The 23,774-nt window shown below is 42.2% G+C and overlaps 2 protein-coding genes across 2 annotated transcripts; one reads left to right on the top strand and one right to left on the bottom strand.

The window, feature by feature from the left end:
• Nucleotides 1-1,375: 1,375 nt before the first annotated feature.
• On the bottom strand, nucleotides 1,376-9,799 carry ncstn (nicastrin). Its single transcript, XM_027021752.2, has 16 exons — nucleotides 9,674-9,799; nucleotides 9,107-9,208; nucleotides 8,742-8,865; nucleotides 8,530-8,648; nucleotides 8,073-8,218; nucleotides 7,615-7,845; nucleotides 6,919-7,071; nucleotides 6,668-6,772; nucleotides 6,504-6,581; nucleotides 6,251-6,420; nucleotides 5,928-6,030; nucleotides 5,696-5,794; nucleotides 3,867-3,969; nucleotides 3,619-3,782; nucleotides 2,825-3,037; nucleotides 1,376-2,688 (listed from the first exon to the last, which is right to left on the bottom strand). Exons 1-16 carry the CDS (start codon nucleotides 9,750-9,752, stop codon nucleotides 2,566-2,568), a joined length of 2,112 nt encoding a protein of 703 aa, XP_026877553.2. The 5' UTR covers nucleotides 9,753-9,799; the 3' UTR covers nucleotides 1,376-2,565.
• Nucleotides 9,800-10,036: 237 nt separating this feature from the next.
• Nucleotides 10,037-23,258, top strand: LOC113584680. The gene is made up of 7 exons (XM_027021751.2): nucleotides 10,037-10,491; nucleotides 10,733-11,470; nucleotides 11,821-12,983; nucleotides 18,479-18,540; nucleotides 18,735-19,054; nucleotides 19,715-20,080; nucleotides 20,322-23,258. The coding sequence occupies exons 1-7, from the start codon at nucleotides 10,224-10,226 to the stop codon at nucleotides 21,185-21,187; spliced, it is 3,783 nt and encodes a 1,260-aa protein (XP_026877552.2). The 5' UTR covers nucleotides 10,037-10,223; the 3' UTR covers nucleotides 21,188-23,258.
• The last annotated feature ends 516 nt before the right edge of the window (nucleotides 23,259-23,774 follow it).

Below are 23,774 nucleotides of genomic sequence, written 5' to 3'. Positions count from 1 at the left end.
TACATTAATTAAATATTACTTATTTGTAAGGCTGTTATTACACTTAAAATATGTAAAGACATACTTCTAAAATGTACAATGACATACAGCTATACTGGGCCAAACAAACAAACAAAAAAACTATGGGTGAGAAATTCTAAAAAAAAAAAATTTGGATTCAGTATGCAAAAATACATAATAAACATGTAGTTTTGCATGCTGAACCCAAATATATTTTCTGAATTTCATGGATGTGGATATGGTTCAGCTAACTACTGATTACAAATTAGCTCAATACGGCTTTGGCTTGACAGAATTATTTCTGTCCTTCAGAATTTACCTTCAATGCATTTTTCAATCAGCTCAGATTTTAAAATACTTGGCCACTCTCATTCTCAACCTTCCATCAAGACAAGTCTCCCTCCCCTAAACACCACCTCTCTGTTCTCAATTCACTCCCTCATCTTCAATCTCTTGCAGTCTCTCTCTCCTTCACTCACTCCTCCTCAGCCTCCCCTAAACACCTGTCCCCTGCACTGTCCTCCTCAGCCTCATCTAAACACCACCTGTCCCCTGCACTGTCCTCCTCAGCCTCATCTAAACACCACCTGTCCCCTGCACTGTCCTCCTCAGCCTCCCCTAAACACCACCTGTCCCCTGCAGTCCTCCTCAGCCTCACCTAAACACCACCTGTCCCCTGCACTGTCCTCCTCAGCCTCCCCTAAACACCACCTGTCCCCTGCACTGTCCTCCTCAGCCTCATCTAAACACCACCTGTCCCCTGCACTGTCCTCCTCAGCCTCCCCTAAACACCACCTGTCCCCTGCAGTCCTCCTCAGCCTCCCCTAAACACCACCTGTCCCCTGCAGTCCTCCTCAGCCTCACCTAAACACCACCTGTCCCCTGCACTGTCCTCCTCAGCCTCACCTAAACACCATCTGTCCCCTGCACTGTCCTCCTCAGCCTCACCTAAACACCACGTCCCCTGCACTGTCCTCCTCAGCCTCACCTAAACACCATCTGTCCCCTGCACTGTCCTCCTCAGAACACTACCTTTATGGCATTTAGCAGACGCTCTTATCCAGAGCAACTTACTACCTCTCTCTTTCACTCTCATCCTCAACCTCCCATATCTTTCTTTGAAATCCTTCCTTTCCTCACACGTTTGTTTTACCTGACCATATGTTACCTGGATCAGCCTGTCTAATAAAACTGCACACCTTCATTTGGCTGCTGTCTGCTTTGCTGGTTAAAAGCAAAGTGATCAATCTTAGATTTTTTTATTTATGGCCAAGATTCTAGATTCTAGATTGTGTTTCTGACAATCAAGTCACACGAGTAATATCTGTATTGTTTTTCACGTAAATGACTGTGGAAAAGAGACAGCAAACTTTGCTCTCAAGGAAGTGAGTGTCTTTATATTTTTCATTGCCCACAGTCACATGGTACAATGTATTTTACATGTTTTCACTGTTTTACAAAGATATATTTTTCATGTCAGTTCTAGCAAGCATCAGTCTTTCTAAAACCTATTAAATTTACACTACAATCCTTGCGGCACCCTCAGCTATGTCTGACATGCTTGACAAAACAAATTTTTACATCTTGGAAGAAAAAAAACTGTAGAGAAAGGGAAACTTTAGTTTGTAAACTAAGCCAGATTTATTCCGTAATCAAGGCATCAATGTCTTGCCTCCTTGCTTCTTAGAGAAAAATAATGACACCATAAATCAAAAGGTTTCATCTCACGCATCATTATGAAGAAAAAATGCTGCCATCATTCTTGATTTGGTTCTTCAAACCTGTGACTATCTAAGCTGTAATTACAGAGATTTACAGTTGCAGAAGACAAAAAGGCCAAAGTTTCTCTAAGGATCATAAAAGTTTAGAAGTGGTCATTCAGTTCAAAGACTCTGTTCAGGGCAGCATGAAAAGGTAGCATTACATTCTCTTCAGGAGAATTTACACACACACAAAAAAAGAAATTAACTGTGGTACAGCTATTGCACATACAGCTTACACACACTGACAAACGGACAAAAAAAAACGACTTTTTCAGAAGTATACACAAGAGTAATCAAACCGATTCGCACCCACAGGACAGTCACTTCTTTATTTCTCTTTCTCTCTCTAACACCCCCCCCACACACACACCCTTAATCAAGCTCACAGTTCAGGTTAAACATCAAAAAAGATCCTCTGTCTTCTAGATTTGTGCCAGACCCAGAGTACTGTAATCACAAACAAAATCTAGTAATTAAAACAAACAAACAAAATATGGACATCTTACCCTAGCAGCCCCACATGCACTATACAAGTTTGAAACCAGACCAGTATGTCTATGTCCCGTCTTTAAGTGTATGGTGAACTGAATAAATATATTTGCGGAGTGTGTGTCTGCATAAGTGTAAACAAACCTATTAATTAGATAGTCCTTTGTGTGAGGACAATTTGACGTGTAAACGTCAGTCATGTAAGTCTTAATGCCTGGAATGAATAGTGGTATTGAATTACAACTTGCAAAGTATGCAATTGTGAGACTGTTTGTGCATCCGGGTACTTTTGTGGGTCGGAGTTTGGCAGAGTTCAGTAGGTGGTATTTGGGGTTTCGTGGGTGGAGCTAAACAGAAGTTCTGCCTTAGAGCTGATGAAGTATGTCAATACAAGAGACACTAGCAAAACAGTCACGCCCACTCCCAGGGTCAACATCTGTGAGACAGGAAACAAAAATTGCAAATAAAATATATAAATAAAACATACTTAAGAATTTGAAGATAAATAAAACAAAACTAAATCAACATTAGACTTCATCCAGGCGACATCTGAATCCAAGTAAAACCATTACCTCTAGCTGTGGACTTGCAACTAGAAATATGCGGGCTCGGATGGTCTTCCAACGTGACTCTGTCCACGTCGAGTATTCCCTGGAACCATACTCTGGAAGCTCAAAAGCAGGGGAGAGGGCTTTGGCCAGACGTACAGATGTACGCACACAATAAGGGTCCCCTTCTGTGCTGTTAGCTGAAGGAGGCCCAGACACCCAGTGGTATGAATACAGCTGGGAGAGAAAACAGAGAGGGATAGATCTTCAGCACAGCCTCACACTGATGTGCTGTAAAGGACGTCAGAAACATACCATGAAAACAATCTTAAAAACGGGAGCAAAAATGTGCTCACTTGAAGTTGTAATTGGTAGATACACTTTACAAAACCATAAAAAACAGCTGCTAATTGGTGCCAGACCATGACACCCTAGAATGAGTGGCACCCCACTAATCTGTGATATATTTTTTTTTAACCACCCAGTAACAACAACTCTGGACTGCTGTTAGCTGTAAAGGATCTTTTCAGCTTTGGACCAGGATAACACCTATAGAACACCATATAAGTCCCTGGAATAAGACTCAACCTTCCACCTGAAGGCACGGCAAATTCCTACATGCAACTGCTCTTATAAAAACCACAACAATATCTGATCTACAGCACATGGGCATGGGCGGCCATGGCCGGAAAGACCTACGGCTGATGAAACCAGCCACAGGGAAATCATGTGCCGTGTGAGTGTTCCTGCATGTGGGAGGTCGCATTGAGGCACAGGCGTCAGGCAGAAGCACAGGCGTCAGGCAGAAGCACACGTACATCTTTGCTCTCGCCGGGAACGTCATTGGGGTTCTGGCACTGGATCTGGTTGAGACTGGTGACGGTGCCGGTCGCGTTGGCCATGACAAATTGTACGAAGCGAGTGACGCTCTTCACAGAGTTGTCCTGTCGCAGGCCAATGTAGTACTGCGGGGGACCAGACTCTGGAGAGAGCAAGGATGGGAGTGTTACTGAGGAGATGAGAAGAAGAGCGTGCATGCAAGGGTAATGTTAGGTGAGGACCGGACCTAAAATAGAACTGCGTCCTTTTGCTCCAGCCTCAGGGGGAAGTAGGGAACTGAACCAGCTGTTATTAGAGCGCACCAGAAATCCATACAGCAGCTTCGCCATCTGAAATAGTGATGGAGAAAGAGACAGCGAGCAAGAGATACAATGAGAAAATGTTTCTCAACCCCTCCAGCATATGATCACCATTTTGATTCAAGCAACACTTGGCCACAAGTCCCAATTTTAAAAATGTTTAATTACATTTATATATTTAAAAAAAATAATATGTTTGTTTTTATTATTAAAAATTATTTTAAAAGTATACATTGACAAAAAAAATCCATCTATTGAAAAGGAATTGTGTACACTAAAATTTGAAACTAGTGTGGTTTGGAACTATAGACTTGCAATGGTGTACCTCAAGAATTTTCAAGAAAAATACCATTTGAGCACATATTACAACTTGGAGCACATATTACACTAGGTGAAGAGTCAAAAACAAAGGATTTCTGTTGAATTGGGTTTAGGGCATTCTCAAGGGGCAGGCAAGGTCCTGGGTGAGTCAACCCAGACAGGGCCCGTCTGACATGATACCATTCTAGATTTAATGATCAGCTAATACCACTGCAGGCTACACCATCTTACAAATCATCCATAAACAACTGCATACAAAGTGTCAACGGCATAGGTGAATCTGACTCCGGGTCTGGCTCTGGGTTGAGATCTGTGCAATCGCAGACACAGACCTCCTCATTAGCAGCTCCTTCCACTAGACTGGCTTATGCAGCATTCTCAACTTCCACAAAACTTCCGGTTTACATCCTCTGTTGGCCCAACACATTTTCCCCGCGTACTCCACAAACATGTAAATTAAAATAAAATGTAAAAATACTTAAAAAAAAAAGAAAAAAAAAGAAGGACTATGACAGTATAAAGTGCCAATGCAAAACAGCATTTTCCAACTACACTAGTTTGCCTACAAACTATACACCGAAAATGACTGAAACCCTATTTTTGACTAATCGTCAGGTATTAGATGTGCTTTCAATTGTCCACAGACCAATATTTTACTTCAAAATTGTACCTTTCAAAAAGATTCATGTTTTTTCCAACTCCATTACTATACTATCAATGATATGCCAGTGCAAAACTGCATTTCCCAGCCCCACTAGCTACACTACTGGCTATACACCCCAAATTACAGAAACCCACTATTTTTCACTCTTCGCTTAATACAACATGCTCCCACTTATGCAAAGAACTATATAGTCCAAATGTCAGAAATCCTGTTTGACGTATTGAACCCCTGTGGCTATGATGGCGTCTCTGTTTTAAAACAAGCTGAGACACTATCTTAAAGTCTTTTTTTTAATTGTTTTTATAAATTAGGTAGAAAATAAAGTGCCATTGTAAACTTTCATGATCCAGTAACTAGTTTGAGTAAAGGCTATATACTGTCAAAAATACTTATTTTTTATTTATTGATATGTCTTAGATTTAAGATAAGATCACATCAAAAAGTGATACTTTTAATCAAAATCCAAATTTGTTTTTAAGTTTTAGTAACAGTCAACTCATAACTGCTGATTATTCACAATTAATTTAAATAACTGGATCTATAAAATATCAATAATGTGGTGTTTACGTTAGCATATTCCATCTCGCTTAAAATTCATAATGTTGCTTTTTTCCATTTTTGTACAAACACTTAGTTTCCTTGTACTAACTTATTTTAATGAAAAAAATATATATATGACTTTCCAGCAGCTGCTACTTATTTCACGCAGCTTAGCGGCTCATGGGACAATGGAATCCTGTGACATGATCTCATGACCATATGAAGGCTCACCATCTTGGCATCAGCAGTGATGTTGATGAGTAATCGGTCATTCCCTCCGGCCTGCTTGTATAGTGAACGGGCAACTAGAGTAGCCACTTCAGTTAGTGACTATTGTGTGGTCAGGGAAGACAAAGAAATTAGTCATGTAACTTCAACACACTCCACTAGTACCAATATAACTACTGTTACTAGTATAGGTGCCCTGACAGTGCTGGTCTGGTAGGCGTGCAGACCGAGATACCTTGGAAGCCTCAGTCTCATACTCCATCTGTTCCTCTGGGCTCAGGTCGGAAGGATACGTCATGTTCAGGTAGGCTGCCGTGTCGTACAGACTCTCATAGTACCTACATCAGGTGTGTGAGATTTTATTTAACAGTGTTCACCTTAAAAAACAAACAAACAAACAAACAAACAAAAACACAACAAAAACAAAAACAACCACTTCCTGACTCATGACCATTCTGTATTGAGTGCATTTCCAACAGGATCAGTAATCCAGATACTTCCACCCAATCACAGCTTAAAGAGCCATTAAACAAGGCCCACTGTCACACAAGCACTCACCTGTTGATGAATGACGATTTGTGGTCTGCAAGCACCACGCCTGGGATTGGCTGAACCCGCAAGAAGCGCTGAAAGGAGGAGGGGGGTAAGGCCTGAGTGGTATTGGGTTCGTCCAACGAGACATTCAGTGTGGAGGCCACAGATTTGATGTTGTCCACTAGATTTATAACCTGGAAAAGAGGGAAGGTCTCTCTTGTTGACTGAATACCTCTTGTCCACTCTCCACTCCCTCTTGGGGATTGGTGTCACCTACCTCCTCGTCCACGGTGCTGTTCTTACGAGACACCGGGTCTGTATGCATCCACAGCTTCTGGCCATTCCGCAACCCCACCTTCCAACACACAAACATTACGTAGAGTGTGTTTGTGTGTGTGAGAGAGAGTGCATGTGTACATCTAAGTTAGCTGTAGTGCATACCTGCCCAATCTCTAAAACTGAATGCACATTGTCCAAGTTGATTACAAATTTATCTTGTTTCATGTCGTACACCATCCGGGAACTACCAATGTAATCAAAGGTTTCCTGAAGGTTGAAAGAAAAGACAAGAGTCACACTCTCTCTCTCACACACTCTCACAGACACTCACACACACACTCACACACACACACACACACACACACACACACACACACAGACCACAATGTAAATACAGACTCAAGCACACGCACCCCTTGGAAGAAGGTAAAGAAGATGTTGCGAACAGGTGGAGCTTCTTGAGTGACAGGGTACAGTGCATGGGCGGCGGCCAGCAGTGTCACAATGCCAGAGACCGTCCCTTCTGCGGATGTACCAATGTCCCAGAAGAACGACCGTCCGTCCAACTGAGTGAGTGTGAGATAAATGGGTTATGACACACAGTACAAAATGACATTTACCTAGCACTTATGAGCCAAAAGTCCCCAGTGGTCAATCAAGTCATGGTTATAAATTAACAACTGTCCACTATTTCAGTGAAGTAAAGACATAAACCAGTAGGAAAATACATCACAGAGACACCTTAACCAAAAGAGGGCACAGAGCTTCAGAAAGCGCGAATACACTGAGAATTGTACATTGTGTACATACACATAAATCCATATATACATTGTGTATATATACATATTATACATATATTATACATATATTGTACATACATTGTTTATATATATATATTTATTTATTTATTTATTTATTTGTGCAACCCTGTTTTCTTTTCCCTCAGTTCGGACAGAGCACTCTCAAACCATTTCACTGCGAGTTATACCGTGTATGACTATGTATGTGACAAATAAACCAAACTTGAAACTTGAGACAGCTGAGAGGAGAGGAGAGGTGAACAGGTAGGCCAGAAAGGAGCAGAGAGAGGCCCCGAGTGCAGTGCTCACCCTGGCCGCTGCAATGACCACGCTCTCGTTGTTCTTGTGGCCCTTGGCACTGGCGTTGATGGGCCGGATGGACGCCCACACGTTGAAGTCGCTCAGGGGGTCGCACACTTCTGCGCGTCTCATGCAGGTCACAGTATCCGTGACGGCGTGCATGTGGGAGAACAGCTGCATAGCGCATAGCGGGTACTGGGGGGCACTGCCATTTACACGCATGTTATGGTCTTCATAACACTATGAGGAAAGGGAGAGAGTTTTTATTGTGCATCATTACCTACAGACAACAATTAGCAGTTCAAAACAATAAATGAAAGGAGACACAGGGGTGGGGCAGATAAACATATGCCCACTCACGCAAACACTTGGCCCGCGCAAACACACAAGGCCCACACACATGCTCGTGTGCAAACCCACTCACAAACACATGTTCGCATGCAGTCGCGCACACCCCCTTCACCCACTTTGCGCATGACTTGTGTCTGATTGTCATCTTTGAGAGAGAAGATGGGGAAGGTGAAGTCTTCATAGGACATACTGTTCCCCAGAGGGTTCCACACTGTACTGCTGCAGTTGGCCAGGTCAGGACCATAGTCCTCCCTGTACACACCTAACAGGTCACACAATCATAAAGACACATTCAGACACATCCAATCCTTAACGCATTTGTCTAAAACCCATGTAGTCTCTACCCAAACAGAGACCTCATTCACGCTACAGAAATAAGCTTTCAATGAAATCCAATACTATCCAATTTCATTAAGTGCCCACTTGCACCCGCAAAAAGGTTTGGTCCGGTTTCGTCTGCCGTTTCTCCCTGCATACATCCACACACGCATGCACACTATATTGGTCTGCTTTTGTCTTCTCTTTTCTACTGAGTACACCCACACCCATTCACCCACCCACCCACGCAAACACCTGTGTTCTGGTTTGGGCAAGAAGTGTGAGGGGAGAAACTCTCTACTGCAGTGGTGTTGGAGTTTATGACAGCCACACCCGCGACCCGTGTGGAGTTCTTCATCCTCATCATAGTGGGCCTACAATAGGGAGATGACACCCTCAACATAAAGCTAAACACCAATGAGCAAGCGAAGAGCTGATCAGTGTGTGCGTATTAAGAGTTTGAATACCTGGTGAAGAAAGTTGCCTCCATAAGTACCATATAAGGAGGATGAGGTCCAGTGCTGAGGATCCAGTCAAGGTCTGCCTCTGTCTCCAAGACATGAAGGACCCCAGTGTCCCCTGATATTGAAGCTGCAGAACACCACCAACCAGTGAGACAGAATACATAAAAAAATATCTGTTTGCCTGACTATAGTACACAATGGCTTTTAAATTGCTTGCACAGCTATCCTTTTTTTCTGGAAGCCTTGCGTTCTATATGGAAATTTTGTGCGAAAAAAAAATGAAAGTGTTTCATACACATTAATTAATCCTGTCTGTGTATCTGTGAACGTATATGTGGGTGGTGGGTCCTCAGGATTGATTGACTCACATTGACATCCTATCTGATGTGTGGCGTTAAGAAGCCGGACACACGGAACTGTATTTTTAAGTTCAATGTAGATCTTCTGCTCAACAGAGCTACCGCTCACATCTAGGTAGAGGGAATTAACGGATGGTTTAACGCGTAATAAAACCTGCACACAACAGATCATATGTGGTTAATTTGGATATTTAAGGCATTATGTAGCATTATAGTATACAGCTAGCAATACAGCATACGAAGCACTGTGGAAGACTAACGAGAACGGTATTTTGTTTATTTATTTATTTCTTTGTTTTGCGCAACCGAATAAACAATAAGATAGCTGCGAAGCTGGGTATGAGGTCACGTTAAAATAGGCTAGTCAGGTGTCTCCACGATAAAACACGGGGAGAATAAATGGTTGTTGCACAGAGCTGAGTGCAAGCTTCATTTCATGTTTACGAGCTGTGGACGTAGCCTGTTAGCTAGGACAGCAAGGTAGCAAAGTTAGCGACAGATGAACAGTGAAGGCAGGGCAGAAATCCAGTTACTCTTTAATTACCACAAAACCGCGGCAACATCATTCTGACTTACATGTATAAAGGAAACGTATGACCAACAGTTCAACCCATTTCAAGGATTCTGGACGCATCTTCCTGGTTTTTCTACACATAAGACAAAACAAATGAAGTTCTGCTCTGTTTTTTCCGGTTCCGTTTTGGTCCTTTTTCGTTACTCTGTCGAAAAGTTCCAACGACAATTTACTGCCACCTACTGGTAGATAATTATCGCATTCCAAAATAAGAAAAATAAAAAACCTTCACGTGAATAAAATAGGACATTTACTTATACAAAGCATTGTAGTTATTTGTCATTATGTCTTTTTTAATTATTCCTACAGGTTTTCCTTTTCCTTCTTTTTCCGGAATAGTGCCTGAGTGTGCGCCTGTTTTTCATTGTTTACGGTAGGACCGTGTTTCTCCTCTTCCGTTGCGTGGTTGTCCAGGCACAAAACATCAAAATCCTTGAACGGGTATTGTGTTGGATTTAAAAGTATCGCAAACTCTCCTGCTCGTCGTTACCCAATTCTGCAAAACTGAAGGGGGAAAAAACGTTCCGATACTGACAAGGTTATGTAAATCAGATGGATAACATGTCAAACGGCTTCACTCTCCAGAAACAAATAGCGTCTATCATGGACGTGCTTGCTAAAGCCGCGGTGGCCGAAATAAGCAAAGTCGTGGATGATGGTGTTGTTATGCTTCGGCTTGAAATATGTGAACGAGAAAACGAAATCGACACCTTGAAGAGGAATCTCCAAATAGTGTCAAATGAGCTACGGGAGACACGACGTGCTCTCGTCCGGGAGTGTGTTAGTGATCGCCCGACAGAGCAGTTTGGAGTATTTCAAGGTATTGATACAGCCGAATAGTAACCTGTTCACTCAGATCACCTTAAAAACGACTTGTTCTGGTCGTTACTCTATGCATTATATAGTAGGATTTTACACTGAAAGTCTAAATGGGGCGTGAGATGGTGTGGAGTGTGTGGTGACTTTGTTAACAAAAAAAAGTTACATTTTTTGTAAACAAACGTTTTATAGTTGTCAGGTTTAAAAATAAATAAATAAATTGTACCCCCTCATCAACATAGGTGTCAAAGACAAAGATAAGAAAGGAGCTGACAGAGAGGTGAAAAATGACAACGTGGAACAGCCACAGGTGGAGAGCCACACTGCAGCTTCCAGAATCGTGAAGATTGAAGGGCTGAACGATGAGGAGGCTTCGCAGGATACAAACCAGCGTTCAACCACAGAGCTCACCTTTCATTCTGCCCTCACCTCCAGTGAACAACACTTCACCCAGGCATGGTCACCGGAGAGCAGCCCTGAGGCTCAAACACCTGAGTATTTCCATTCCAGACAGGATGACTCGCAACACCAGCCAGGTCCTGCTGCCGGCTCGGAGGCGATTTACAAGCCAGCCAGAGATAGACTGGAAACAGTATGCCCAAATGGAGAAGAGTCAGCCATCAGACACGGTTCGCACTCTCCAGACGGCCTGCGTGCAGTTACAGACGAACCACTGCCAACACATAAGAACACAGGACTGGGACAGTCCCTCTCCTGCACGCAGAACACACTCGCACATTTACATGCTGACTCTCAAGCAAACTTCCCTCCAGCGGCGTGCAGAGGCAGGGTGGTGAACGGGACGGACGTGGATAGGAGACGTTTCCTCTGCGCGTTCTGCAGCAAGAGCTTCGATCGGCACAGCCACCTGGAGAGACACCAGCGCATCCACACTGGGGAGAAACCCTTCAGCTGCAGGCTGTGTGGACGATGCTTCACACAAAAGAGCAGCCTGAAGAGCCATCTGAAAACACATCGAGGTGAAATCCAAAGCCAGCAGCCCTTAGGGCCAGATTTCACGTATTTATTCATTTACCAGGGATACAGTCTTTAATTTTCTGCTCCTTTAGCTAACTCCTCTCATTAGGTGTGGCACAGACTAAATTAACACCCATTATGTCATATAATTACATCATTGTTACATATTACATCATATTATTTACCTTATATTTGAAAATTTTGAAGTGTGTCCATGAGAAGACACAGTACAATGTAAGTTACAATTAAAGCTTAAAATTCACCTCAGTAGGTTTTGTAATCTGTTTGGTACAATTGTAGAATAATAAGTTCCAAAATGGGATAATGCTAACTTTTTTTTCTTTTTCCACAGGATTCAGTGGAGACATAGAATCAGCTTGCGGGCTGCCTGCCGAAGAGAACCACTTCAGTGATGAATGGACAGTGGCAGTGTACTGTGAGGAGCAGGTAGCACGCCTCCCTTACAGAAATGGTCCAGATGCTCACACACACAGACCCGACGCACACTCATCTTTTCTGGGCCAGGAAGATGCTCACTTCATAAATGCAGAGGAAGAGCCTGCGCAGCACACACACATGGATTTCCCGAACACCCAGAGTAAAGCCTGCGCCTCCCCAGCTGGGGATGGGTCGGAGCCAGCTGATCCGCGTGAGCTGCAAGAGTGCGACGATGCGGTGGATGGTGCCACAGTAAATGGCATGAAGACTGAACAGGAGGGGGAGGAGGATAAAGACCAGACGTTGACCCAGGCGTCGTCTGATTTTAGCGTAGAGGATTGCAGACAACCAGACTCCGACTGCGAGAGTGTCATGGATGAGGGGGACTCTGAGGCTCCACCCTCCTTAAACGCAGCCAGCGCAGGACAAGACTCTGTGCAGTCGGGTTGCTCTCACAAGGCTGAGTACAGTTCAGAGACGGCAGATGTTAACAAACATGATTTAGAAGCTTCCTCGACCGTCGTGCACTCGTGGGGAGGTCCTGAACTCAGCGAAACGAGGTGTGCAGACAGCAGCCAAATCGGCGTGAAGAAGGAGGAAGAGGTGATGTCTCTTGTGGATGAAGAAGAGGTCAGTCAAGAGATAGCTCATGCCTTGCAGTTCGAGGTACCGAATGTGGCCTCACTGTTAGACCACAGCACCACTGTGCCTTTGCTCAGGACCTTAGAGGCTGCTACAGTGCCGGATCTGAACTATCACACGTCACCCACAAGGCATGGGGTGCCGAGCAGTAGCCAGAGAGGCCGCGTGCGCCGCTTCCCGTGTGTGCTCTGCGGGAAGAGCTTCGACCGCATGAGCCACCTGGAGCGGCACCGGCGCATCCACACGGGCGAGAAGCCCTATGGCTGCGGCACATGCGGGCGCAGATTCAGCCAGAAGAGCAGCCTGAAGGGCCATATGCGGACGCACGTGGGTGAACGCACGTTCTGCTGCAGCACCTGTGGAGCTGCCTTCCTTACACGGGCCGCCCGCTACAGGCACGTGTGCCCACATGCTGCAGCTGGAGCATTCTTAGGGTAACCGGATTCCAGGTGGCCTGCTAAGATTGTGTAAGATGACAAGACAAACCTGACTTCATATGACCTGCCGAGGTTCACACATAGGAGGGGCCATGCATAGTCTGGATTCTGGCAGAATGTGGATTTTAGCTGTTTAGTTCCTGTAACTAACCAGCATGTAGCCACTGATGCAGTTGTTCTACCCCATGCGAGGCCTTGTTCACTTTATTATTTAAGTGGCAAGTTCTCTCATCCTGTGCCAGCAAAGTCTGCATTCTTCCTGTAACAGATTAGGAAGATTAGCATGGGATGATGATTTTGATAGATTACTTTATGTAGTTTCTGTAGTTTATTTTATTCTTTCTCATCATGAAGACCATTATACATACAAATATATTCATCTTTAAGGTGTGCTGCCAGGAAGATGATATATTGTGCTACTTCTCATAATGTGTATTGTCAGAATTATGTAGCCAAACCCATTTAAACCCATTCATCTTTTTAAAGAGCGTTAGAGGCATTAGATTAAGTTGATTAGCAATACATTCACGTCTAGGTATTTTGATTGATTAGATCCAGTGAGATGTGTGTTTTATGTTCTTGTCATCATGTTTCGTGTGGCGCACATCTTGTGACCGGAAAGACAGGAATACTTTGTGAGCCACCAAATTGATATGTACTGTAGCAAGAAGGTGGTAACAAGAGTGGTCATCACTGTGTTTTTAAATATGAGTGAGTTTGATATAATTGTTTCTGTATTGCTTGTTTTTAAATCATGTATCACTGCTACATGGCCATCAAACTACTGCTTTGTGGTTGAACCGGACACTGGCGTTACACTGTGAGAATACAGGGCATTGTAAGAACTGAAACGTGCAGTTTTATTTGTAAGTCATGAGTGTGTGTGTGACACTTCCTTTGAACTCATCATGCCGTTCTCTGGCTGTAGTCCATGTACCTGCCTCAAGATGTTTTTTTTCCTCCCCAGGATGTGTAAGAATTTTTTATTTCCTCAATCTCTATGCGTTACATGACCTTGTCCAGCAAGATTCATTCTGGCACAAATGGAAGAAATGGCATATTCTATGCTGGGACATCAAGAATCTACCTAGTGAATAAAGTTTAACTATTGGCCTTCATTACTCAAATGCCACAGGCCACAAGCCTGCTCATGTGTTCTATCTGCTTTCTGAAGTTTTAGTTCAGTCTGTTTCTTATTTGCCAAAGGGAATATTTTTTGGAAACTAAGTCTTTGAAGTCAATAGAGAAAAGACATACAGATAATGAAATGAAATGGTCATGACATACAGGTTATGAAAACGGCTGCATTGGATGGTTATTAGAGAAACCAGGGCCACGTTCAGTGTGAAAGGTCAGCAGTACAAGCCTAGCATTATCCAAGTAAACAAATCTGCACTACACAATGAAGCTGTATGTGAACAATGTAGAAACCTGAATCATTTAATCTTTGTCATGTGGGTTTGTGGGTAGACTCCCTAGTTAAGAGAGTACAATTCCAAACCACATAGAATCTTTTACACAATGACCTGTAAGTCTATAGCTTTATAACTTATTAGGCAGATGCATACACATCTGGGTGCATAGGTGCACAGAGGGGACTGAGTTAGTACCAGAAATTTTAAAACTATGATTTGGCCTTTGCCTGTAGTGCAGTGGTTATATTACAAAGTATATAAGCATTGATATTTCCTTCATACATTCAGTGTTTAAGATACATTTGTAGAGTAAGATGGATTACATTTTAATCTCCGAAGAGAACATAATTTGGATTTGTGATGTGACAGTATTAAATATTAATCGCTGATACCAATTAGAAATTGGACCTCTGTTCGCCTTTCTACCTGGTGAACAAGCTTCCAATTCAAGCTTCCTCATCACTCTGAAATGCACAAAACCAACTATTTATGGAGAGAGAGGTAGGAAACAAATGTGTGATTCACAGGGTTTCCAGAGAAGCAGGATGTTTCGGACAGAGATCCTTCATCAGCTGTGCGTGCAAAGTGGACAGAGGTCTTTCCAAAGTCCTTTGTTTGCACAGCTGATGAAGGACCTCTGTCTGTAACATCCTGTTTCTCTGGAAATCTTGTGTACAACATGGCAATACTGCATTTTTGCATCTTTTACTACATCTTTATTCCTTTTTCACTTTAAAAAAAATTCCCCAGTTGCCCTCCCCTGGGCGGTCTTTTTCCTTTAAGCTCAGGTCCTCTACCACAGACCTGGGAATTTGAAGGCCCTGCATAGTATCTTAGCTGTTCCCGGGACTGCACTCTTCTGGACGGAGATCTCAGATGTTGTTCCTGGGATCTGCTGGAGCCAGTCTCCCAGTTTGGGGGTCACTGCCCCTAGCGCTCTGATTACCACAGGAACCACTGTTACCTTCACCTTCCACATCTCTTCTAGCTCTTCTTTCAGCCCTTGGTATTTCTTGAGCTTTTCATATTCCTTGTTCCTGATGTTGCAATAACTATCTCTATCACTATAGCCCTCTTGTCCATCTGCTGCTTGTCCATCATTACTATGTCTGGTTGGTTAGCCATTACCATTTTGTCATTTTGTATTTGGAAGTCCCACAGGATCTGAGCTTGGTCATTCTTCACCACTTTGGGTTTCTGCTGTCTGTGCTGTACACTACGAACTTCATCACTTGAGGCTATCTTGCTGGTTTACTTCTGAATCGTGGTTGTTTCATCCTGGATAGTGTCTCTGATGCTCACTAGTCCTCGACCTCCCTCCTCCCTCATAGAGTACATTCTCAGAATGCTGGATTTGGGATGAAACCCTCCATGCATTGTGAGTGGCTTCTATCTCCTCCTTTGGCCATCTTATGATGTCACCAGGATATTTGATGACTGGTGCAGTGTAGGCGTTGATAGCCTGGATCTTGTTCTTCCCGTTAAGATGACTACTTAGGACTTGCCTCAGTAGCTGCTTTCTTTGTGCCCTCTTCATAATTCCTATGGGATTGCAAGGTATTGTAGCTACTTTCAGCTACTTTCTGTAATGTTACTTTCTGGTTGGTAGTACGATCCCCACAGTTCTAGCTACCTTCCCTCTCCTAACTATCCGACCACACTTTTCCAGTATATATATTAGAGACAGAGACAGAGACAGAGAGAGAGAGAATGTTCCAAATTTCAGTAAAGTACACAAAGTTTCCAGAGAAAAATGTTTTGGACAGAGGTCCTTCATCAGGTGCGCAAGCACAGCTACAGTATCAAAATTATTATATGACAGATTTATCAAATTCTTGACAATCATGTCTTTGTTGTTTTTGTCTTGTCTGCGGGAGAATCATTAAAAATGGATGTGGTGGTCCTAGAGGATTTTGAAGTATTTAAGTATAATATTTACCACTGTTTTTTTTTTGTTTGTTTGGTTTTTTTGTAGGATTATAACTGAGCACCAAAGGAACAGTAGAAGTAGACATTTCTATTCTTTTCCACCTTTGTTTGAACTTTTAATGTCTATTGAAAAAGCAGCGAGTTGCCAGGTAGCAATCATCCTTTCAAGTGTTCAAGGAGTTATAGAAGAACACATTACTTTGTGAAGAGTCTTTAACATATGTAGGTAAGGACTGAACAATAGGTTGAAAAATGTCAGTGAGAAACTGGGATATAGTTCGGAACTATATCCCAGTTTCTCACTGACATTTTTCAACCTATTGTTCAGTCCAACCTATTGTTCAGGGGCATGCAGATAAAATAAGACATCCAGGATTGCTATCCTTATGAATGTTAGAAAGAAGATTGAAACTGTTATCTACAATAAGATTCTGTGTACAGTCAGGGAGGTGTCCTATTGAAATAGTATGATTAAGCGTTAACTCTGCCGAGTGATGTCATGGCTGTTCTGCCTATAAAACCTATCACTAGAAAGATGTAAGAAAGCTTCCTTGTGAAGGTCTTTTCTCCAGCTCAATTTGGTCAGCTGTGTTAAAATGTCACTTAATTCCTTTAAATCTTTAAGAGCAGAGTATTAGGGTATTCGGTATTTTTCCTTTGACAAGACCGTTTTTAAATTGATTTATACAGATTAGATTAGATTACATTTCATTTAAACTTTATTGTCACTGAGCAAAGTACAAATACCATGCCAACAAAGTACAGTTAGCATCCAACCAGAAGTGCAAATAGGAAGAAAGTATGTATGTCAGTATTCGGGGATTTGGAATGGGAGAAGTGTGAGGGGTATTTGTGTGTCAGTGAACATGTCCCTCTGGCTAGGTGCCCGGCGCTCCATGGCAATGTAATGCACAACACAATGGGGCAGAGTGACAGTAAAGTTTCATCAACATGCAAATGTACAATGAGACAAGAGACCTGGATTACTTTGGTTTAACAAGATAAGATATTGTAAGATTTATTTTATTGATCCAAAATCAACAATATTGCAGAACAAAAAACAAGACCATGGCCAGAAACCTAGAGTAGTATAATCCAAAATTCAGGGATAGATTAGTGTGGGTCCAGACAATATAGTGTAAATGATCATACTGTAAGAATAGATGATTGTAAAGAAGAATTACTACCGTATACATAAATTACAGTATAATGCATGTAGACCATGTGCAAGGGTCGGAAAGACAAGGTAATGAGTGCTGTGTTGAGAAATTTAGAAGTTTGACTGCAGAGGCTTTGAAGGTGTTCACTAGCCTGTTGGTGCAAAAGTGAAGGTTCCTGTAGAGTTTCCCAGAAGGAAGTAGAATGTGACTAGTGTATGTATGGGTGATGAATATCTTTAAGATAGCCTTTCACTCTGGCTGATGAGGACCAAGTTACTATTAGCACACCACAGTGACAGGTGCTGGACCTCCTCTCTGTAGGCTGTCTCATCACTGTTGCTGTTTAAGCCTAAATACCACCATGGTATGTTGTGTGTATGTGTGTGTGTGTGTGTGTGCGTGTCTGTTTGTGCACATACAGGTATGTATAAGAGGGTCCAGAGTCTTTCATGTAAATTTAAATAATTTATACTGGAATACTGAGGTCAAAGATGTAAAGGTGTTCTGAATGTTATTGTATTTTGCTTAACGTATCAACATTGCTAGATTTTTATGTTATTTATTTGACTAACCATGGGGTTTGTCACATTATAATAAAGTGTTTATATCCTTAATTGTCTCCATGACAGACCAGAAAAGAAAGGTCCTTGTTTTCCGTGTACTTCAAATATCAAACTAGAACATGGTGCTTGTCAGCTGCTATACTAATGCATTCATGATACAGGGATCTGAAAACTGCAGCTTTATCACGGCACGTTCTCTGTGTTTCTAGTTACGTAATAAATGTCTGTCCGGTTTGTTTACAAATTCATAAGACTGGGATGGGATGAAAATTAACATCAGATAGCTATGAGATAACCTCAGCCACGTTACAGAAATTTCTGTCCGATGAATGCACAGTGTACAGTATCCGTGTTTCCGTGTTTCCAAGACTACTTCATTTCCAAGACTACTTCATTTCTTCATTTCCTCACAACTCTCATCCGCAGAGGACCGACTTGAATCAGGAAACCCTTGCGTATCCCCTCAACGCGAAAGCCGAAGGAGAAGTGTACCCAATCTAACACCCTCCCCTCGTTTCCGTCGGGACACCACTTCGCATGGCCAATGTCGTAATATTTCCGGGTCAGAAGCACAGGAGAAGAGGGGAGACAAAATAACATTACTGGGACGCACAGCTCGATTAAATGAGGACGTTTCTGTCACGGGAATCCTCTGAAGGAACTATACGGCCAAAACCTAAAGAAGCTCACTGCCCTGTGCCGACCAATACGCTTGTTTTTGTATTTGTAAAGCCCAGTCGGACGTCAACATGCCAAAATGTCTAACTCTTGAGACGCAGATTTCGTCTGTGATGGAGAGCTTTGTCCGAGCCGCAGTGGCGGAGATCTGCAAACTTATCGACACGGAATGCGTGGAGATGCGCTTAGAGATCAGCAGGGGCCGGAGCGAGATTGAGACGCTGAAGGGAAAAGTACGTGATCTGAAGAAAGAACTGAGAAATCCGTCCGCTCCGGTTTCTCTCTCGTACTTGGTCGACGGTCTTATTGATGAGCCTGAGCGAGGTACCGATTTTTAGTCAGAAATTGATTATTGATTTGGGAAAAAAAAGAACAAAATTGTATGTTCGTGCAATATAATATACTCATGCACGCGCTAACAATTCTGCTCCAAGCAAAAGATTTATAATTCATTGCCATTTCAAAATTGAGCAAAGAATGCCTATTAGAATAAACGGAAAATATCTGACAAAAGCTGTGTTTAACCTCTAAGACACCGTTTATCACTGACACCTTTTATCACTAGTCTGCCATAAGTGTTACATTGTACAAAACTGCACAATAGTGCCATCAATGCACCATTAGAGTATGGACGTCAAAGGCTGATTATCATGAGGACTGGAATTAAATTAATAAAACACAATTTAATTCATGATATTTCCATGTCACAAATATTGGCACTCAGGAATTTGACATTTAAAATTTTAGACTACGGAAATAATAGTTATTTGAAAGAGTTTGATGTTGATAATTTTGTACAGCAGAGTGCCTAGCTGTGTTTACCTAATAATGCTAGTTGCTTTAAAATTAATCTGTTTTTCTGCAGTGTCCCAAGCTGTTCCTTGAAAAAGATCAATAGGTCTTCTGACGTTAATATTGAAATGGATTTTTGATTTTATTTTTAAAATTTTTATTCCTTGTTCTATTATGTCATTTCCTACTTAGATGTGAGCGCTGAACATGCCCAGCAGGAGGTTAACTGTGATGAGGAAGAGGAGGATACAAAGGCTAATACCTCAGCCCTGACAAAGAACCCACAGGAGCACGAGAATGAAGGATGCAGGAATTCTCCTCTGAGCTCTGGGAGTCGGCAGAGTCAGGACAGCGGGTTTTCACTTTTTGATAGAGTGGTTCAGTTTAGGGAACCCCACATTCTTCGCGGCTCACTGACGACTGAAGACAGAGCGGATGTGGGCGCACTCAGCATCGCAGCTCTAAAAGTGGAGGGTGGGAGTCACACTGCATCCACAGCTGAGTGTGTCTACCAGGCTGATGAGAAGTTTTGCACGGCTACACATGGCCATATGATTGGTGAGAAGATGATGCTATCCTGCTCTTTCCTACATTCACGCCTGCATTGCACACATATTGCATGGATCATTATAGGCACATGACTCAATTTGTGTAAATTACATTCAGCAATATAGGTTTATGAACTTTTAATTTGAATCAATTGAGTACCAGTTACCGGTCCCTCAATTATCAGTAGACATATTTACTTGTCTGATAGATATCAGTATTTCAAACCTGACCTCACATTTTATGTTTTTAGGATACAGCAACAATAACTTTGATACTACGGAGGATGTCCGGCCCCAGCCCCATAATTCAATGCTTTGCATTCACAAACAGCTTTCTGAAGGAGCACAGCACCATGCATTTGATGCACAGTTTAGTCAAAATGGGCCAAAGAATGGAGAAGAGTGTTGTATTGGGGTGCAATTTAAGACTGAGCAGCAGGAGGAGCCTCTAGCACAGAGGACCAATGAATGGACAGCTTGTGGGATGATGGACAGTGGTGCTTTGCCATGGCCCTCTTTGACTTCAGTGAATTGTGATACACGTGGAGGATGCTCTTCTATACCACAGCATCCTCTCCACAATTCTCTCACAGATGCCCATGTTCTTATTGATGGGACCAGTGAGATTTTACCTTCTCACAGTATAAGCTACACTGGTGAGCCCCAAGCCAAACAGATGAGAGCAAGGAAAAGCCACGATCGACTCCAGACCAGGACATTCAAGCCGAACTTTGCAAAGAGCCCGCCTCCGGCCACTGGACGCCACAGGTCGTTCTCCTGCTCGTTGTGTCCCAAGAGCTTCCACGGCGCTGTGGACCTGATACGGCATCAGCGCATACACACAGGCGAGAAGCCGTTCGGCTGTGGCGTGTGCGGCAAGCGCTTCGCTCTCCGGGGCAACCTCGTCACCCATGAGAGGGCCCACAGTGGCAGCAGACCTTTCACCTGCGGCCAGTGTGGTCGTGCCTTCGCACACGGCTCAAACCTCACCGCCCACCAGCGTGTCCATACTGGAGAGAGGCCGTTCCGCTGTCCACTGTGCGGCAAAACGTTTGCTTGGCGTTGTCCTTTCAAAAGGCACCTCAGACTGCACTGTCCAAATGGCCCTACTCCATGATTGGGTATGGACTTCCTTGTTTCTGTGGAACCAAGGATGTACGCTACTCTTGCAGCAGACATCTGAGTCTTGTAAACATGTATGTTCTCTGTTTGTAACCTTGAAGCATGGCAGTGGTGTTGTAAGCTGCTCTTGCAGGCCTGGCTGAGTCTTTTGAACAACATCAAAGCCATGCAAGGGGCCTAACAAAATTAACACGTAGTATGTTTAGCATGTTCTCTGTTTCTAAACTCGGAGCATGACAGTGGTGGTATTTCAGTTCTGAGCTGTCTCTGTCAACAGGTTATAGGAAGTGTCACTGGTAGTGTTGCTTTTTTAGATTGCTTACCCATTTTTATTGCACACTGGCTATCAGCATTCAGTATACAACACTCAGGTGTCTTTTGCTGATGTAATTTATGCAAAACTAAACACATTTTGAGTTTAGACTTAAAACACTTCATACAATGCTCCATCCCTAAGGATAAATTTAAACAGAAAATGTGCAAATTTGGAAATGAGTTACAAAACTTTAACTGTTGCAAAATGAACACAAAGATCTTTTTCTCTGTCGTGTTGTAGGAAAAGAGAACATTTATCAAATCTAAATATAATTTCCTTATGGTATTTAATTCAAAGAGGCAAAGACAGGTTGCTGTGTCTAAAACAGTATAATGTATTTATACATTTATTTTATTATTTTTTAAAAATGTATTAAGAAATTCCACAAATTTCTACATAAGGAATGGACTGACCGCAAATACTGGACAATTGGACAATAAACACACACATGCATAAAACGTAACGACAGCTAAGACACTGATGGTACAAACAGCTGCGCAATGTGGCAGAAGTAGTGAACAAGGAAAAATAGCTGAAGAAGAGTAAAACGAAGGGATCACTCAAATAGACAAACAAGCTCAATTTGAAAATCGGGCTGCGCCACTGAGCATGTCACCCACCGTTATTTGCCCATGGGAAGCAGGTCAAAGTGCAATCCAGTTTATCTCCTATTTCACAGGCCTCTATAATGTGAGCTTTTAGTAATGAAAACGGCTACAGTAATTGGAGCTACTGGTAGACTTGTGACGTGTTATGTTATACAGGACTGTTACTATTTTTATATCCTATACGGTTTCATATGGTAATTTGAAGATCTGAAGATTTTCTTAACTTTGTGCCATGTTGCAAGGTCTGGGGCAACAATCAAAAACAAGTATGTACTTAAAGCCTTACTTCAAGTAAATATATCCACCTGGCTATCATCAAATAAATGCACAAGTTCTAGTCATTCTCTAGTTTTTGGCTGCAGCAGTGATAACCACATATACATTGTGATATCTGTTATTTTATTAGTGCGGTATGAATGTGGTTTACTGTCTAGACATGGTTTGTCGTAGAAATTCATGTGTAAAATGTCAGGCATTTTGATGTGAAGGGAGGGTGTTCATGGTTAAGAAATCAGTGTTTCATTTGGCTCAAATTTTCAGGGTTTGAAAATGTGTATATGGTTTTAAGACATGTGTTTTGGTATTTCGGAGTAGAGATACTGTTTCTTAAAAAGTGTGTAAGCAATTGACAAACACTGTAAATGCCAAATTTAAGTGTCTTGTTTGCATTACTTTGTCTAACTAAACAAAACTATTGATTTAAAAGAAGCAAATAAACACACAGATCAAAGATCCCATTTTATTTACATATGTGGAATTGCAATTTAAACTAATCCATAGTAATTAACATTGTTAATTGTGAGGAAAAATCTACGTGAATCTGCTTATCTGATTGTGTACATAGCAAGCAAATGTAAAGGCGCTTTTTGAAGTTTTCAGAGTTACTGTTTTTAGGATTTTACTCTACTTGCAGTAAAAATGTTTCGCTAGGATTATTGGAATTATTGCGTAAGTGCATGATTGTCTTATATTTAGATATTTTGTGTATTATATATTTGTAGAGTCCTTTATTGTCATATATAGTGTGGAAAGTGTGCCATGCCATACCAATAAGACTCTAACACTACATTCACCTACCTCTGTAACATGATTAAAATTGTAAATCAATCTGGATAAAAGCATCTGCCAAATGACTAAATGGAAATGGAAATCAAACTCGCTTTATTAGAAACATCTACCTAGCACCTGTTCTCATCAGCCTATAAATCACTGATCAGTTTATGAGCAAAGGAACACTACTGATCAAATATTATTGGTGTTAGATAACCATAATCAACGCAGCAGTAACGCATGATAGTGGCAAGGGAGCTGGTTTGCGTGCATGGGCCTCAGTTTTGTGCTTGTTTTTACATGCATCAGCACCACTGTTAGGGCGGAAGAAAGCCAAAAAATAAAATCCTCTAGCCAGTAGCAGTCCTGTGGTTAAAAACTGACCAATGAGGAAGACTTGCAGGATGGCCAGCACAAACTGAGCCTAACCAAAAATGGCTTGTAGTCTCTTAACTGTACAAGATATTTCTAATAAATGTTAATGAAAAGAGTGGTAAAAATACATCGAAAAGGGCAGGAATGTATGCAGTAAGCTGGTTATTGGATATTTACCTATCATAACACGTACAATATATTCTTAATGTAAAGATCCACGCTACAATCTGAAC

This window comes from Electrophorus electricus, chromosome 7 (genome assembly GCF_013358815.1).
Source record: "Electrophorus electricus isolate fEleEle1 chromosome 7, fEleEle1.pri, whole genome shotgun sequence".
Lineage (NCBI taxonomy): Eukaryota > Metazoa > Chordata > Actinopteri > Gymnotiformes > Gymnotidae > Electrophorus > Electrophorus electricus.
Note: the sequence above shows the minus strand (reverse complement) of the source record. Positions and strands in the feature narration are given on the sequence as shown.

Excerpts from the sequence above, each read along its gene's own strand:
- ncstn (XM_027021752.2), bottom strand. The coding sequence starts at position 9,752 with ATGTGTAGAAAAACCAGGAAGATGCGTCCAGAATCCTTGAAATGGGTT. Across the intron at positions 8,219-8,529 it reads TTGCCCAAACCAGAACACAG|GTGTGTACAGGGAGGACTAT; the intron begins GTGTTTGCGTGG and ends GTGACCTGTTAG. Across the intron at positions 7,846-8,072 it reads AGACACAAGTCATGCGCAAA|TGTTATGAAGACCATAACAT; the intron begins GTGGGTGAAGGG and ends CTTTCCTCATAG.
- LOC113584680 (XM_027021751.2), top strand. The coding sequence starts at position 10,224 with ATGGATAACATGTCAAACGGCTTCACTCTCCAGAAACAAATAGCGTCT. Across the intron at positions 12,984-18,478 it reads CAGCTGGAGCATTCTTAGGG|AGGACCGACTTGAATCAGGA; the intron begins TAACCGGATTCC and ends TCTCATCCGCAG. Across the intron at positions 18,541-18,734 it reads GCGAAAGCCGAAGGAGAAGT|AAGCTCACTGCCCTGTGCCG; the intron begins GTACCCAATCTA and ends CAAAACCTAAAG.